This window comes from Macaca nemestrina, chromosome 17 (assembly GCF_043159975.1).
Source record: "Macaca nemestrina isolate mMacNem1 chromosome 17, mMacNem.hap1, whole genome shotgun sequence".
Lineage (NCBI taxonomy): Eukaryota > Metazoa > Chordata > Mammalia > Primates > Cercopithecidae > Macaca > Macaca nemestrina.
This window is the reverse complement of record NC_092141.1, coordinates 43181102-43198731: the sequence shown is the minus strand read 5'-3', so window position 1 is coordinate 43198731 and position 17630 is coordinate 43181102. Positions and strand designations below refer to the sequence as shown.

The 17630-nt window shown below is 55.1% G+C and overlaps 1 protein-coding gene across 1 annotated transcript in view; it reads right to left on the bottom strand.

Annotated features, from left to right (window-relative positions):
* Positions 1–2018: 2018 nt before the first annotated feature.
* LOC105485217 (transmembrane protein 132E) overlaps positions 2019–17630 on the bottom strand; it is a 59824-nt gene continuing 44212 nt past the window's right edge. Inside the window, exons 2-9 of the mRNA XM_024793912.2 lie at positions 14279–15209; positions 12619–12765; positions 12124–12316; positions 11171–11314; positions 8425–8630; positions 6247–6535; positions 5135–5326; positions 2019–4158 (exon numbers count right to left, since the gene is read on the bottom strand). Of these exons, the coding sequence (XP_024649680.1) occupies positions 3103–4158; positions 5135–5326; positions 6247–6535; positions 8425–8630; positions 11171–11314; positions 12124–12316; positions 12619–12765; positions 14279–15209 (3158 nt within the window). The 3' untranslated portion in view covers positions 2019–3102. The remainder of the gene's footprint in view (positions 4159–5134; positions 5327–6246; positions 6536–8424; positions 8631–11170; positions 11315–12123; positions 12317–12618; positions 12766–14278; positions 15210–17630) is intronic.

Below are 17630 nucleotides of genomic sequence, written 5' to 3'. Positions count from 1 at the left end.
CTTCCTTCACAAGAGCGGAACCTCAAGTCTGAGCCTGATTCCTGTCCTTGCTGGACCCATCACCCTCTCTGGCCTCCGCACCTTTGCATGTGTGTTTTCTGTGCTTCCCCTCCCACCAGGGACTCGTGTTCCAGGCATAGGGAAAGCAAGTGCAAAGTCAGGCAGCAAAACACAGGGTGTGGAGTCTGTAGCCTCTGTCCTCCTTACCGGACTGTCCCTGGCCTTGTCCTCAGCAAACTCAGCTTCGGTTGTCTTCTCCTGTCCTCCTTTGTGCCCTGTCAACCTAGGGTAAAGGTCTGTCATCATCCCAGACGACAGTGGGCAGCTGACTTGTCCATCTTCCCTATGGGCTTGGGGGTTCCTTGAGGACAGATCCAGTTTTGCTTCCCAGACTCCCCATCAGGGTCCAGGGCATAGGAGCTTAATGCATTGAGGAAACAAATGGCTCCATGTTCCAAGTTTCACACCAGCAATCTACCCCACCTGGCACACATCCCCAACCTAGTGTATTCTTCCTCGACTCACATCCCTGCCCTCCTCACCTCTTATAAGAACTCCAAGGGAATGAGGTGATGAACCTCAAGTAAGGTGGTAGAGTGAGCAAATCCCTCAATACGGGATAATGTGAAAACCATTTAGAGTTTGCATTTGGACTTAATTTGGTAGGCAATCATTTGTCGAGCACTTGCTGATTCCAGGCACCAGGTTAAGCACAAGGGGGTTAAAAAATGACTGAGACCCCCATACCCCTCCAGGAGCATGTAGTCAGGGCAATGTTTGAATGGCAGATATCTGTTGTTCTGGGAACTCAAGGCGAGCCCCCTGCCAGGCTCCCCTGTGGTTCTGCTTTAGGCTCAGCTTTCTGTTAGCTCCTTACTTGCTGCAGAGCTGCACCCTTTCTTTGTTGCCAAACGTATCTTGGGCACAGCTGGTCAGTCTCTAGTCTTCCTTTCAGACCTATGCCTTGCCTGAAAATTAAGACCTGGTTGTGGCGAAGTCGGTTCATTGATACCCTCTATGCGCAGCTGTCTGTACTAGGCATGCTGTCTGTGGGAGCTGTGCGGAGTGCTCTTCATACATGATCCAATTTAATCCTCACAACCACCCTGGGCTGCACCATCAGCTGAGCAGATGATTGTGGGAGGCCAGGCTTCCTTCCATAGTGAGCAACAGCATGTCTGGGCAGGTGCCAGTGTAGCCCCAGTTCTGCTGCTGGCTGCTTCTGGGACACATGCTGGTTACTGTTCCTTTCCTTTCCAAAAGTGACTGCCAGAGCCACCTGTCTATGGGCACTGGATGCTGGCCAGGTAGCCTTGGCTGAGCTCCTGCCCTACTCACGCCTGAGCTCCTGTGCCCCCTAGGTTGCTGCCTGTGCTGGGGTGTGGGCTCCCAGGGCCTCATCAGGGGCTGCATGCACACTCACGGGTCAAGTGTGGCATGAGATGCAGCTAGCCCATGGCCCACTGGTGGGGAGGGGCACCCCAACACGCATGTGCTCTCTCCTGTCTGGTTTCTAACATGTAGATCCCCAGGCTTTCTCCATCAACCCCAAGGGGGAGAGAAGGGAGGAGAGGTGGTTACAGGGAGGGCCACCTCAGAGGTGGGCAGTGAAGGAAGCTGGAGTAACTCAGGTGGGCACACCAACCCTCTCACCTCTCTCCTTATTTTTCTGTGTCCCCCCAGAAGATCTTTCTCTGCAGTTCCGAGGCCTGCCCTTCCCTCCCCTGAGCCAATCAGGACAGAGCCTTAGAGGAGGCACCTCTTTATAAGGGCACATTTGTGGGTCAGCGGATTCTTCATCCCTTGACCTGGGCATCCCAAAACACCAGAGGGTCTTAAGGGACCTGCATGTTGGGGGAGGAAGAGCAGGACCACAGCCTGGTCTAGCCAAGTTTTGGTCTCATGTCATGTAGTGTGCCCACAGTGTGCGAGTGTGTGTGCATGCATGTGTGGACTTGTTTGTGTGTGTGTGTGTGTTTGCCCATGCACACAAGGAAGATACAGAGCCAGCCACCGTGTACTGTTTGTTCATGGGAGCTGCTGCCCCCACCTCCAGTCTGACCACTTCCATTTATTTAAGAAAAATCCGACACAGTGGTGGGTAGAACCCGAGAGAAAAATGGCTGTGGGATGGGGTTGGGGCGACACTGGCTCCCTTCTGCGTTTGCTCACCCTAAAGTCCCTCACAGCATTCCCCGGTGCCCTCTACTCCCCTCCTGGGTTCTGTCTTGTGGGGGATAGGTGGCTGCCTGCCCTGTGCTGCAGAGGGAAGGCGCGGTCAGCAGGGTGAGGGGTGGCTAAGGCGTAGTAGTGTTGACCTTGCTGTAGGGGAAGGGGAAGGCAAGGAGGTCCCCAGGCCTCTGGCTCTGGGGTGTGATTTGGCTAGAGATGGATCCAGGACTCTTTCCCCTTTAGGTCCCTGCCCAAAGCCCTTGGGGCCGGGGTGGGAGTCCTGAGAACTCAGGAAGGTGCCTGGCTTGGCACCCAGACCTCTCTGTAGAGTCAGCTCCCAGGTCCTGGGAGGCACGCGAATGCCGGCAGATGCTACAGCTGTCCCCCTAGCCCCCAGATATTTCATCCACAGCAAGATCCTTGGCAGGGCAGGCAGCCGCCACCTCCCCACCCTGCAGGACAGAAATCCCTGAATATTAGTTTGAGGAAAGTCTTTGTGCAGCGTGTGACACAAGACCCCCACAGAACCCCCTGCACAGGGGGACGACAGGGGGGACGGGAGGCGGGGCCGGGACACAGCGTGGGCCCACGTGACCCCAAGCTAGACCTCCTTGCCTCAATCTTGGGGCAGGGAGTTGCTTAAGATGGGAGGAGATTTGGAAAGGGTAGAACAGAGGCTGGGCTTGCTTTCCTCCTTGCGAGCCACTGGAGGAAGAGCCCTCCACCTGCAGGGGGCAGAAGAGGGTAACGGTGTGAGGCGAGGGAAGACCCAGACACTGAGGCGGCCCGACCCGCACAGAGTCAAGCTGCAGGGGCAGGGAGTACAAAATCAATTCAGCCGCCCAGAGTCCGTGTGAACCGGGGGTCCCGGCTGTGTCCTACCCCGAGCTGACCCCGATGGGGGAGTCCCTGCTACTCCGGTTGGCGCCTCTATGCAATCTCTTTGATTCTGCGCATGTAATTGTGCAGGTCCGGGGGTGCAGTGGGCCGCGTGGTGCCCGCCACATCCGGGCAGCCCCAACCCAGGTCCTCTTCCTCCTCCTCGTCCTCTTCGCCGGCGGGCACCGAGTCATAGGCCAGCTCTTCTGACGGCAGCGTGGTGAAGGTGGTGAACTTGACCCGCTTGCGCTTGGAGGTGGGCGAGCTGGCGGGATCCTCGGCTTGGTCCCGGGCTGAGCCGCCCGAGGAGCCGTCGCCCCGGCCGTGCACCTGGCTCTGGACGCTGGTCTGAGAGCTGCCGCTGCTGTGGTGGTCGCCGTGGCAGCAGGCGGGCACGGTTTCCAGCGGGTTGCCTGCCGGCGGCGAGAGCTCCCCTTGCACTCGCAGCGGCTGCCCGTTGCCCAGGAACACCCAGTGGTGAGAGTGGTCCATGCTGGTCTGGCCTTCGGGCGGGATGCGCTTGTGCCGGTAGCGCAGCACGAAAACGATGCAGTTGATGAGGAAGACGAGGATGGCGAGGCAAAAGACGCCCAGCAGCGCGTACATGCCAATCTCCAGGTCGGTTAGACCCCGTGGCATCTGCAGGAAGCCGGTGGGCAGCGGCAGGAAGTCTTCTGTGGGTGGCACGACGGGGCTGGCGGTGCCCGGGCCTGGGGCCTCCGGTGCGGGTAGCGCAGAGCCTGGCGGGCCGGCTCCCCGGGCCTCGTCCTCGCCCCCGCCAGGCCCTGGTTGGCTGGGGCCCGGGTAGTCATAAGTGGGGTCCTCCTCGTCCCTCCCAAAGTGCACCCGCAGGCCCACAGGGGTCGTGGCCAGCACACTCTTGCGTCTGGTTTTCTGGCAACTCTCAGCGATGGTTAGCTCGGCGCGGAGCAGCTCCCCTGCCCCCTCGGCCTCAGCCACTACCAGAGGGAAGGCCCGGTCCTGGGTCACAGTGGCCACACGCTCATCCAGGCTGCTCACTAGCAGTCCGTAGTCTCGGGGACTGTAGAGGGAGAGTGGGGCTGTGGTGCCATCACTGTAGGAGAGCCAGAGGCTCAGTAGGGCTTCCTGGAGGAGGAGGAGAAGGAGGGGTCAGGAGTCAAAGAGCTTGTTTAGCTGGCTTCCTGCTAGATCCTGGGCTCTGTAGGGGCGAGGACCACAGGTCTCTGGCTCCCTGCTGTATTCTCAGCACTGGAACTGTGCCTGGACTGTGGCAGGCACTAAGAACTATTGCTCAAGTGAGAGTCCCCCTTACAGGGTGTGGGAAGGCTAAATCCCTGACCATGGCATCCAGGCTCATAACGCTCTGAGGATGCCGTTGTCCACTTCACCCGTCTCCCCTGGATAAGCGGAAGGTAAGTTTTGCCTTGGGTCTAATTCAAGTCCCTTCTGCTGCTGGAATAGCTCCGTATCTCCATGCCTGACCTTGGGTTTGCCCCCGTCAGACAACAAGCTGTTGAGAATACACACCCACTCCCCACTTCTGCCTGTTGGCTAAAACCTTCTGAGAATTGCCCTTGCTCCAGATGAGGAAGTAGGGTTCAGAGAGAAGTGATTGGCTTGGGGTGATGGTATGAGTTAGGGACAGAGGACCCCTGTGTCCTGACTCTGGGCTCAGCACTTGATGCTCACCTCCTCACTCCCCAGGACTCACACCTGTCACCTCCTCACTCCCCAGGACTCCCACCTGTCACCTTTCCACTTTTGTCCTGTGGCTATCCCCATGGTGTATAATTGGGGCTTCAGAGATAAGTGAGGGTACTTCCTGGGGGTGATGTGGAGGTGACAGCCCTCTGTGAATCCAGGAGGGAGACCCTCAGAGGAAACATCTCAGGTGGCAAGAGCAGCAAGCGAGACCTTGTTCTGACCTCCCATGTAGATGCTGTGGCCATGGGGTGGGCAGGTGTGCAGGGCATGGAGGGCAGAGATCCTCTGTTTTCTAAAGTCCTAATTTGGGGACTTTTGGTGCTAGGGCAAAGCAGAGTCCCCAGGTCCTCCTTCCGTACCACCAAATCCCTGGCTGGTGGGACAAGCAGCCAGTTACCTGCTTGAGGAAGCTCAGGGTCTGCTGGGCAGCTGTGGTGGCTAGGATGGTGTGGCTGCTCCCAGGGCTGGGCCGCAGGGAGAGGGCCAGGCTGGCCACCACCTGGGCCTGAAGCTGTGTGATGCTGACCTTCTCCTCCGTCACTGTCAGCAGCGTCTCCCCGAGCACAGCCTCCGTCAGCGGAGACACCACCTGAGGCAGAGCGGGACCGGGATGGGAGAGAGCTAGGAAAGCGCAACCCCCCTGCCCAAGATCCCCAGCTAGGGAGAAATCCCAGCACTGCTGCAAGAGGGGCCTGAAGGGTGAGGCAGGCTGGGAGGCAGGACTTTGCAGCTCTGGCTCAGGTCTGCAACCAGGAACCAGTGTCCAGAGGTCATGAGAGTGTTAGGGGCTCATAGGAGTCAGGCAAGAACACAAATGAGAGAGGTGGGCCAATTCTAAGGAAAACAACAACCCACACACAGTGATAAGCAGCAATTGATGTGCAACCTCAATGTCAGAGAGACAAAAGGGAGTGGTGAGGACTGTGGAAAATGAGGGAACTCATTCTCACGTATAGGAGGCACCAATACCGGCTTCAGCTGATTGTTGCCAGATTCATTTTTTGTGAAACCAGAATCTATATGTATTTTTTAAATGAGAAATCTCCCAATTGAAAACACGTTGGATCAATTCTTTTACAAAGAAGATATGTCTGCAGGCAGATTCTAGCCTACAGGTCACAATAGTTTCTTAGGTAGATGATTTCTATCCAGACACCCAATTGTCAGGGTTGAAACAAGTCAGGAAAGGTCAAAGTTCAGTTCCTAGATCACCAAACGCACCTTCCTGGACTCCAGCCTGGCTGACTCTCACCTGCTCCCCCTCTGCTCTCAGGGAGGGGTCTGCTTGAGTCACCCACACTGAGGATTGATAAAGGTTGATACAGCTTGGAGTGAGAACTTTTACCAGGATGAAGCTAAGGGAGCTTGACCTTGGAATTTCAGACAAGGGGCAGGCAGGGAAGAGTGTTCTGGGGGCCAGTTGGGGTTGGGAAAATCTGAGTTCTGCACCCACAGGTAAATAAGGCTCCCAGCACTGCCCCTTTGTGCGGGGACAGAGCCCATACCTACCTTAAAGGGGGTGGTGCCTGGCTCCAGCCCTGCCAGTGTGCTGCTGTCCACCATGTGTGCCACTCGGGGGTCGCCCACCCGCATGAAGTCACTGACCAGGTCAGTGACCTCCACCAGCCAGTCCGGGCCTAGCATGGTGACCACCTGGTCGGTGCCCTCGGATGATGTCGTGTGGAACTGGGTGAAGACCTGCAGGGTGGCATGCTGGTACTGCAGGGTGCAGCCCCGGCTTGCACTCTGCCGCCGCTCCTCCTCTTCCTCGTCCTCGTCCTCGCTTTCCCGGACTGACCTGGGGTGGGGACATGCCATGCTGAAGGCTTCTCACCTGGACTCTCACCTGCACAGTTCACACCCCTCACCCTTGCCCTGTTGGGTCCTCCCAGCTTCCCAGAAGCTCTGCAAAAGCAAGCCTCCTCTCTGGTTCATGCCTTTCATCTCTAAGTTTGGAGCCAGGAGTCCCAGTCTTTTCTCTCCTAGAAAAGTACCTTCTCGACCCTACCTCCTGTTCCTATTTGCCTCCTCTTGGCTTAAGCCAAGCCTGAGAATAGCTGGTGTCAAATCCTAACAGCAACTGCTGCCTCTTCTTCAGTACTAAGTTTGCGCCTGGCACTGTTTTAAGCTCTAACCTGGAGCAAATGTGATCCTTTTTATAGAATGCCAGAAATCTTAGCTGAATTGTGTTCTGCGGTTGTGAGGAAGCTAAGCAGAACCCGTAGGTGATGAACTCGGACATTTAACTGAGAAGATTTCCAAGCAAGGTGTGGAAATTGTGGCCTGGTTTCCTTTAGCTGCTTTTAGTCAAATGTGAGAGGAGAGAGACACATAGATAAACTGTTAAGCAAAAGGGAACCTGGACTTGATGATTTGGGAAATTCTCAGCCTGTGCACATTGCAAAAAAAAAAAAAAAAATGCTAAAATTGAGAGGTTTACTGCCAGGAAGGTGTGCTTTGGTGATAAAGCCAAGTGTTTCTCTCTGTAGCTAGTGCTTTGTTGGTGTACTGGAGGATCAAGCAACTAGAATATTCATTTACACCGAGAGTTCTTTTACCTGGGTTAATTAATTTATTCCTCACAAAAATCCTATGAGGCAGGTGTTATTGTGCCCATTTTACAGATATGGAGATGGAGGCACAGAGCGGTTACATAAGTAGCCCAAGTTTACACAGCTAGTAAATAGCAGAGGCAGGACTTAAACCAGGCTGTCTGGCTTCAGAGTCCACTGCTACTCAAAGCAGTATCGCTATCACTCAGGAGCTGGTGAGAAATGCAGAATTACAGGCTTTACCCCAGACCTGCCCAGTCAGAATCTGCATTTTACCCCGATCCCCAGGTGATTCATGTACACATTAAAGTTTGAGAGGCACTGGTCTATGCCACAGTGCTCTTCCAAACCTCTCTGAGTTGAACTCAGCCCATTTCTCACTTGGCTGCCTGTTTCTCTCACCACCTGCTTCTCTCTCCAGCCCCGCCCACCTCCTGCTCTTAGCTGCCTGTCACTTTCCTCTCTTCTCTTCCCTGCTGGGCTTTTCTCTCCAGCAGCTGAGTGGGTGATTGGAATGCGGTGAGTACACACGTATATGCCCCACATATGGGCACCCAGGTGCCTGAGCTTACAAGCCCACAAGGGAGCCTGGGTATGAGTCACAGTGTGCCTGCACTCATGCACTCACTAGTGTGTCCTTGATGTGCCCAGGCTGGGGCACACATGTATAGCTGTGTCTGCTCCATTTTGTCTGCCTGACTGCAGGCAGTCTCTTAACCTGTCTCCCCAGCCAACTCCTTTCAGTTCATTCTTTAAGACTTAGCTCAAGAGTTGTCTCTTCCAGGAAGCCTGCCTTGACTTCTCCTGGAGGGAGAAGCGGTCCTCTCCTTGTGCCACTTGATTCCCTGCACACAGGGCTTCCCACCCATCACCATGTTCTGTGGTACGCACATGCCTTCCTCCCCTGCTGGACTGAGAGACTGGCATGGTCAGGCACTGGTCACAGTCACCCCATCTCAAACACTTGCCAGTGCCTAGCTCACAGTAGCTGGTCAATGAAAGTTTGTTAACTGCACAACCAACCGACAGACTATGTATACCAAGGGCCTTATATCCATATGCAGGTCAGACTGTTGGCCGAGGTTGTATCCACCCATGAGTATCCCAAGTATCTGCCATAGGAGAGGGGCTGTACCTCCGGTCGGGGAGGATGGGTACCCTCCAGCCCTTCACTTGGCTGAGGCGGGCATCTGAGAGCTCAATGTGCAAGGGCAGCTTGGGTACCCAGACCGTCATTTCCAGGGGGGCATTGAGAACGTCGTAGCGGAAGGTGACCCTGGCGTTCATGGACCCTCGAGACTCTTTTCCGCTCACAAACACGTAGTCGCAGCTGCTGGAAACCTGGGGGAAGGGAGGAACAGTTGGCACGTCTTGCCGTACAGGTCTTCCTGTGAGGCAATGCAGGGAACTTCAGTCTGACAAGCAGGGCTGGAGGGAAAGTCCTAGGAGGCTGAAGGAGAGGCGGCCAGTGGAAGGAGGCATTGACTCCTCTGGGAGTCCCGGCTTCCATCACTGCTTTTGCTCTTTCTCGAGATCACCTCTTGGTGCCCACTGGGGAAGGCTTTTGTTCCTTAGTAAGGAGCCAACATGCAAATGCTTTTCAGGGGCTGTTCCTGATCTGCCAGAGCCACACTTTGGAGGAGGCTCCAGGGTGAGGGCCTCTCAGGGCTGGCTCCCCTCCCCTAGCAGGACTGGCGGGGCTCTGGATCCAGGGGTCTGGCAGGTAGAGTCCTCTATGGTGCAGAAAAGGACATGGGCACTTAACTGGGAAGGGAGGACATTGAGGTGGAGGGGATGGGGATGAGGGGCAGGCCCATGTCCTCCACAGCCTCTCTGGCATGGTTGCCCCAGGAGAATGGGCAGGTAGTTAATTTCTGGTGAGGGGGGCTGCTTAACCAGGTGTGGAGATGAGGGAATGGGAGAGGAAAACTCAGGACCAGAGAACCCCAGGCATAGATGGGTGGATGGCTGCCACCAACGAATGTGGCTGTTGTAAATGCCTGCCCACCTGGATACCAACTTGCATTCCTAGAGGTTCCCTGGATGGAAACCACACGCCTGCTGAGTACATCTTGGTGGATACCTGTGCCCACTCACAGAGGTGTCACTGCCAGTACTTTAGGGCAAATGCAGATGGCTCTGTGTGTTAAATATGCCCACGCACACACCTGGCAGCCCAGAACGGATGCTGTGTGTACATGCATCTAGGTGCTCATGCTGGCGCACGTCCATGGATACATGGTCTTGAGTTTGGGAGCAGATCTATCATTCAGCTGGTGGGTTGATGATGCCCTGAAGGCTCTGGAAGGACCCAGGGGCGTTGGGACTATGGCTTATCCATGGAGATGAGCCCCTGGGGCATGCCAAACCCTGCCAGCTCCCATCATCATCTCAGAGGGGTGGGTGGAGGGATGGGACAGCAGCCCTGCCAGAAATGCTCATTTCCCACCTCGGAAGGCAAAGAATTCCAACTGCAGACCTGTAAATTCCACTTACAATGTGGCAGACTCCATAAGACCTGAGTATATTTCATCGAGATTTGTAACCAATTTCATTTAACATCTTCTCTAATTCTCCTTGGTTCTGCTCTGGAGCTGGGGTGGGGGAGTCTGGGTGGCAGAGAAGGTGCTGGGTGAGGGCCCTTGGAAGCAGACCTGTTTCTTCCCATCCCAGTCTGCCAGCCGTGGACAGCCCCACAGACTTCTGGTGAGGCTTCTCTGAAGGGGGTGATGCAGTGGAGTGGGGGGTACCAGACCATCTGCTCTGGCTCCCTTGGAAGGCATCCTTCCTGGATGATGGATAGAAGAGGTAAGCCCCATGCTCCCCAGACTTGGAGGGACCCAAAGGCAAAGCATAGAGAGAGAGAGCAGGAGCGAGCCCAAGTGACCAGGAGGAGGACATCTGCATTCCAACTGTCCTGCTCTTCTTCAAGCTGAATTATTTACAGGAGCAAGAACGAATTCAGTTGTCTAATCATCTGATTTTGATGCCTGCTGGAGGGTGGCATAGTGAGCGGCTGACCCACCCCACAGGTACCAGGGCTGGACATCTGCTCACACCACTGCCCACTCTACTGCCTCCTCTTCCCAACTCACTTCTGACCACCATTCAAAGCCAGGGGAAGGAGCGAATCTGGAGTCCTCTTGGGGAGGTGGCAAACTGGGTCATTGAGTCAGATGAGTGTCGTGTGGGCTGGGCTGTGGAGGACCTGGGGCCAGAGCAGGTCCCTGGGGAGGAGCTCAGAGGTGGGCTAGGAGCTCACGGCTGAGAGGAGCCTTTAGGAGCTGGAGGAGCTGGAGCGTGTGTGCCGGGAGTGGGGCCCTCAGTACACAACCTTCACGCCTGGCCTTACTCACATACTTCTTGAGACTTCTTCCTGAGCTATATTGCCTTCATCCGATCACTCGCACTCTGGGTTCAGAGCAGGTCTTTGAGGGGTTGTCTCCCTCACCCACCCCGTTGCCTTGCCAGGTGTCTGCCACACACCAAGGTTCAATAATGTCTTGCTAGATTGATTTCAAGTTGTTGACACTGCCTTCTCCCCTCTGGCCTGACAGTCTGTTTCATATTCCTATAGGAAGCCCTCCAGGACTGGCTAAAGCAGTATCCAGGGGCAGGAAGACGGAGTACCATGGGAGTCAGTAGACTTGGGAATGAACCCTTTCAGAATGGTGTGGTGAAGCTTGGGATGAAGTAAGGCCAGTGCTGTAGGAGGAAAAGGGTGGGGCAGCTGCTGCAACAGAAGGGGTCCCAGCACAGGGAGGCATGAGTTCTGTCTTAGAGGATGAATAAGAGTCAGCCACCTGGACTCTGGTCTGAGGTTCTGCTCTCCTGAAGGCCTAGGGCTTCTTCCCCAGGGGCCCCACCTCCAGGATGCCCACCTTGATGATGTCTTCATTGTCTGACTCGCATTCCACTAGGGCAGAGACGTCTAGGACGAGGCCATTCACCTCAATGGCAATGACCTTGACAGGGATGGCCACTGTCCTGCCAGTCAGAATGGCAGTGTTGATGATCTCTGTGTCCTGCAGGGAGGAGAAGCAGGGAGGGGGGCTCTGCTTGTGGTCCTCTTCTGTCCTGGGGCACACTAGCCAAGGCCCCAGCTCCTGGACACCCCCCCCACTTCTCAGATGCACATCCTTCCAGTGGGGACACTTGCACACGTGTGCAGGGATAGGCAACCACCCCGCCTCACGCTCCTTGACAGATGGTCTGCTCACTTGGGCTTTTACAGGAACCTCAGGGTCCACCTCACTGTGCTACCAGGAAACAATCCTTCCCCAGGCCCCTGCCGTCTCCTCTTAAACAGCTTCCAGGCTCCTCAGGACTCACATAGTAACGTCCAACACATGCCCCTGGCCATTCAAGCTGCCCTGGGCTGGCCCCAGACAATCATTCCAGCCCTACCACTCCATGACGCTCTTTCTAAATCTATAGTTCTTTTGAACAAACTACTCATATTCTCACTACTGTACCTTTGTCCAAGTAATGCCCTGCCTAGGACACACTGTGCATCTCTGGGAGCCCTCCCTCCCAGGTGACCTCCAAGACTCAACTGCATTGCTACCTCCTCCTGCAAACTTCCCATCAGTGGTCCCTCCATGGTGACATCTCCCACCTCTGCCCCCACGAGCATCAGCTGTCCTCATGGCCTCACAAATATAACACACATGCACACAGCTTCTCACACAGGCATACCTGGGCATGGCAGGAAGTCTCACATATACACACATGTCAATTTGTACATATACTCAGTGGTTCACATTCTTGTCACACAAATGTGCATGCATGCATAGACTCAGGCATGTTCTGGGCTGGTCACCTGTCTGCTCACCATGGCCAGGGGTAGAATGGCTTGCACATCCCGCTGAATGACCGTCAGCTCAGTGACTGCCCGCTCCAGGTCAGGCAGGGCGCTGTGGCCACGGTAGTCAATGTGCCACATGATCCTCCGCTTGACCGACTGGCTGGTGAAGTTCTCCATTTCAAAGTCCAGCTGCAGGATCTCCAAGGGGCCCTGGCCCTCCCTGCCAGGGGAGGGGAGGGAAGGAGAGCAGAGGATGAAGGGCTGGGAGTGGCCCAGGAGCTCAGAAACCCTCAATGGGGACCCCACCCCTCCCCGGGAGCTACCTGACGGGGCCCTGTGAGCCTTCTCCAGCCCATCTGAGGTGCTCCAGCCCCAGGATGCCACTGAGGGGCCTGGACCTCAGAGACCCCAGAGGCCAAGCCCCAGCCCTCCCCAAGTCCAGCCTCTTCCTTCAAAGATTCCCCACCCCTCTCAGATGGCTGCTCTGCAAAGAGGTGGGTAGATGCACCAACTCTGGCTCACCAGGGGGGCAGGGGTGTGCCCTGAGCCCAGGTCACATCCACGGTGGCTGTTGAGTGCTTTGCCCCAGTCAGCAGCTCCGAGGTCACATGCCACTGGCCACTCCTTGACTTGGTACCTAAAAGGGTCACACCCTTCTTGGCCTTTACCCTGGGACAAAGTGGGAGGAAGAAGAGGGAGAGGGTCAGGCTACAGCCCAAAGCTGCCCACCTGGCCACCATCACTAGGCTGTACTGGGGGGAAGGGGACAGATAAGCTAAGTTACCCTGAGTCCTGGAAGTTTCAGATGAATGTTTCAGATGAATTTGGGGAATCTGGTATCACACAGCTGAAAACTCTGACCCTCGGTGAAAGCTGCAATTCCTTCTACCATATCCCTGCCAAGTCTTTGCCTCATCTCTACTGGCATACCTTAGTGACAGGACTCACTACTGCACACATCTCATTCCTTTTTCAGAAAGCCCATGAAAACTAGAAAGATCTTCCCTGGATGTGGTTGAGCTAAAACAGCCACAGGTTCTGCTGGGCAACAGAGAACAATTCCCCTCCATCTTAACTGTAGTAGTTCTTCAAAAAGCTGGCGAGGTGAGTAGGTGTTCTCTGAATCTTCTTTCCTTCAGTTCCTCCAATTGTTTGTTGCCATAATTCTGAATCACCTCACAGCCAGTCACGCTCTTCTGGACACTAAATGTGAAGTGTCCCGTACTAAATACAACACTTCAGCTGCACCCCAATGAACATTGGCTAAAGTGAGGTAATTGCCACCTCTCTAATTCTGCAAGCTCTACTCCTATTAATGCAGCCCAAGATCTCTGATGACTGATTTAACTTATGTTCACATTCAGGTATCAATCACTGAATCAGGCATGACTCTTTCCAACAATATTTAAACTTGAAGGTAGGACACTGAGGAGACAGGGAAATACTAGAAGTTGCAGGCTAATGGTGATGTTTCAGGTCCCATGCATAGTGTCTGGGGGTGGGGAAGCATTTTGGTGGGTGTCCTCAGAGTTACACAACATAGGTCAAACCATAGATTCCTAGTGTGAAATATTATCATGTTTTGGGGGGATGTGATACAATCGAAGGCATTTTTGAGTTTGCAAACTGTGTCCTTTTCAAGATGTAGAAGGATAGAAAGAGCTGAGAATCCTGAAAATTTTTCTCCCAACTCTAGGACTGGAGCAAATGTCCCTAACACACACACACACACACACACACACACACACACACACACACACACACACACACTCTCACGCTTCTGTTGGCTCCCAGCCAAGAGGCTGCTCTCTGGTCCCCATTTCTCTTCCTTGGTCTCAGTCTCCTTGTCTGTAAAATGTCTAAGGGCACTTCTAGTCCCAGTTCTATTATTCTGGACATCTATGATTGTGAAACTGATATTTCCTCTTTACCATGATGCCATTTCTATGAGATCCAGAAATAGGGGCAGGAATGTTTGTTGCCATTAGACAGATAAGAGCACTGCAGCTCCAATAAGCGAGGTATCTTCCTGAGGTTACTCAAGTACTAAATGACAGACCTAGGATTAGGAAGCTGGACAGGGATACAGCTGGGAGGTCCCCCCTCCCACCCACCCACAAGGAGTCAGGTATGCATTTGATCTTGGAAGGGAAACCAGATCCCCACCCATCTTCCCTACTACCTGAGTGTAAAGTGCTCCACGCTGGGGCTGGAGGACGAGGAGGAGTTGGGGGCCAGATAGAGGAGGATGCTGAGCACTTCCCCGGGCTTGAGGGGCCGGTCTGGCAAGCGGATCATCAGGTTGCTGTCCAGCCTGTGCTCCTGCAGGGTCCTCCTGGGGGGCGGGCGGAACAGGCTGATGCTCCCGATGCGCAGCAGGGGGTGCTGGGTAGGGCTCTCCGCTCGGGCCCCCACCCCGGGCCCGGCCCCACGGCGGGAGCCCCCGCAGCCCCCTGACGCATCAGGGGCGTGGAGCGTGTAGTAGAGCTCGGCCTGCTGGCTCTCCCCTGTCGCCTCGGGCTCCAGCCCGTCCGGGGACTTGCGGCGGGCTGTGGGCGGCGCAGCCGGGGCTGGGGGCCCGAACCAGGCCAGGGGCAGCTCGGCCCGCACGAGACAAGTGGCCAGGCCCCCGCTGAGGCGGCAGGAGCTCTTGACTTCCCGGGCATCCCGGAAGGCGTGCAGGCGGACACAGGGTAGCCGCTCCGTGACGCCGAAGTCGTCCCAGTCCCGGCCGGCCACGTAGAACAGCACTTGGGCCACGGGCTGCGAGGCGGGCACGCGCGGGCGGACAATGAAGGCCCGCACCTTCCAGTTCACCGTCAGGCGCTCGGGGATGTCCAGGGTGCTAGAAGGCTGCAGGAGCTCCCGCGCCACCACCTGGCTGGTGCTGAAGGGCCCCAGCGAGACGTTGAGGACCGGCAGCTCCTTGGTCTGGAACACCACGAAGGGCTCGGAGCGCTGCAGGGAGCTGTTGGCGACCGCGGGTGACGGGGGCCGCGCCTCCCGCAGGAAGAAGGCCAGCCGCGTGTGCGACAGGCGGTAGCTGACCGGCAGTACCGGGCTGGCCTGCGGCCCCGGCGGGCTGGGGCTGGCCGGGTGGGAGCGGCCAGAGGCTGGGGACAGACAGAGGAAAGAGGCCCAGGGTGGTCAGGAGAGGGCACGCTGGGACCCCCGGGTGCTCCCAGCCTCGTCTCGCCCACCCCACAGAGGGCTGCCCACTCTTCTAACTGGGCAGGTTCAGCCTGGCTGTCTATCCTCCGGTGGGCCCGTAGCCTGGCTCAGGCCTGGCTCCCCGAACTCCAAGCCTGGCACCCCCTTTGCTCGTATGTGAATTACCCTCTCAGCCACCGCTTCATGTATTTACCTGCGACATAGGTGTAAAGCCAATACCATCGCAAAACCTTGTGAACCTTCAGGAGGTTCTATCCCCAGCGTCCTCACTTGTAAAACAAGTATAAAAATTGTTTCTGCCTCAAAGTGCCATTGTAAGGACTTTCAAAGTCGTGCAAATAAAGGACTGAGTGGACTCTGGTGCTGAAAAGAGTCCCTGTGATCCCTGTGTAACCTGCACTGCGCTCCGTGTGGGACAGGCGTTACTGTATTTCATCCTCAGATCAATCCTTTGAGGTACGTATTATTATGATCTCCCTCCACGCAACCAGTTTTCTATCACTAACTTCCTTTTTGAGTGCCAATTCTAACATCTTACAGATAAATAAACTAAGGTGCAAGGCACTTAAATAATTTAACCAAGTTACATGGGCAAAGGGGCCAGCAGCGGGACTCGAACCTGGGGTCCCCTGACTCTCAAACCCAAGCTCCTTAGTATTGCACCTGCTGTCTCAGCTGGTGTAGGGTCCCCAGCAGCTGTCTCCCTTCTCCCTTTGGCCACAGACTATATAAGCAGGAAATTTTATTCTCAGTCTCGCACACCTAAACATGGGCCTCCTCCCTCCTCTTAACTCCCTCTCCCCACCTACCAAGGAGGCTGCCAACTTCTGGCAATTCCACCTCGGGCTGCCCCTTGCCCTCCCTCCCTGCTCCCATTCTGGCCTTACTTTTGTCGCTATGACGACATACCACTGGCCAGCAGGGTCTCCCCTCCTCCCTGGCATTCTCCTGCCCCACAAAGCAGCCAGAGTGTTTTCTCTCCTGGACACAAATCAGACACTGTTGCCCCCCTCACTCCCAGCTCAAAACTTGTTGGACACTGTCAAGGAACAGGAAGGACGCAAGTGGAGGCTTGAGGTTTGAAATCTTATTTTGGATCTCCCCAAGAACCTCCCGAGTCACATTCCTCAACTGTAAAATCAGGACAATGATAACAGTAATGCTGGTCTCGCAGGAGGCTGTGTTGTCATTTGTTTTGTTTCTGAGAATCAAATAAGAAAGCACTCTATGAATTGTGCAACACAATGCAAATGTGTATATATCAAAGAAGCTCTCCCATCTGCTTACAAAATAAAACCCAAACTCACTTTTGTACCTGAGCGTGACATTCAGGGCCCCCTACACAAAGCATCAGGATCCTTTTTCTCCTAGGATTCCTCCTCCCAATGCCCTGCTGGTGGCTTAACTGGACAACTCACTGACCTTCACACTCACGGATGCTGCCTTATCTCCCCTCCTTTGCTCATGCTGCACCCTCTGCATTAGATTCTCTCCTTTCTTATTTGTGCACATCCAAATCTGAATCTTCCTCCAGGGTCCAGCTTCAATGCCACCTCCTCCATGAAGCCCTCCAAGATGTGCCCTCAACTCCTGGGAGTTTCCTCAGAGCTTTGTCCTTCTCTGCGGGGACCTCCCATCCTGCCTTGTGTAGGAGTTGTTACCTACCTGGCCTTGCACCAAGAAAGCCTTCCACAAATCATGGCTGATCTACACTGAGTGATCTGCAGAGACCTACGTCCCAAAGAGGAGACTCCTAGTCAGTACTAGACATTACTTGCAGTTTATGCATATTTATCATTTTACCACTGTCAATTAAACCTTGGCAGTTTCACAAACTTTCACATCCAGTTCCTCGCAAAAGCAGTGAACTAAAAATTCCCTGCTCTTGAGGCTCTGGTCTCAATATCCTTTAAAACAAAATCTGCAGTAATCTTCCTCGTTCAAAAAACGAGGCAACAGGCTTGGGGTATGACGAAGGCTGTTGGGGTCAGTTGTTTTAAGAGGCGTGGCACGTGCTCTCACCACTTCTCCTGTGGCGTGCTCGGGAGGACCTGAGCAGCCCTTAGGACCAAGTGGGGAAATCATTGGCAAGAAATGCTGGGAACTGACGGTGGGGTGCGGGTGTGCAGCAGAGTCCAAATGAGGACAGGAAGTTGTTTGCAGAGATGGGGAGAGCCTTTCTGGCTGGTGCCTGAGGTCTCATAATGTGTCCCTGCAGCCTGGGGAATGCTGGCCCCGAGGCTGACTGTGGAAATGCAGGATCCACATTTGGACCCTGCTTTGGAAGCAGCAGCAAGCAGGTGAACCAACCAGCTTTGGGACTCAAGTGCAAGGCCTCTCTCTGCCACAGACTCACTGGGCAA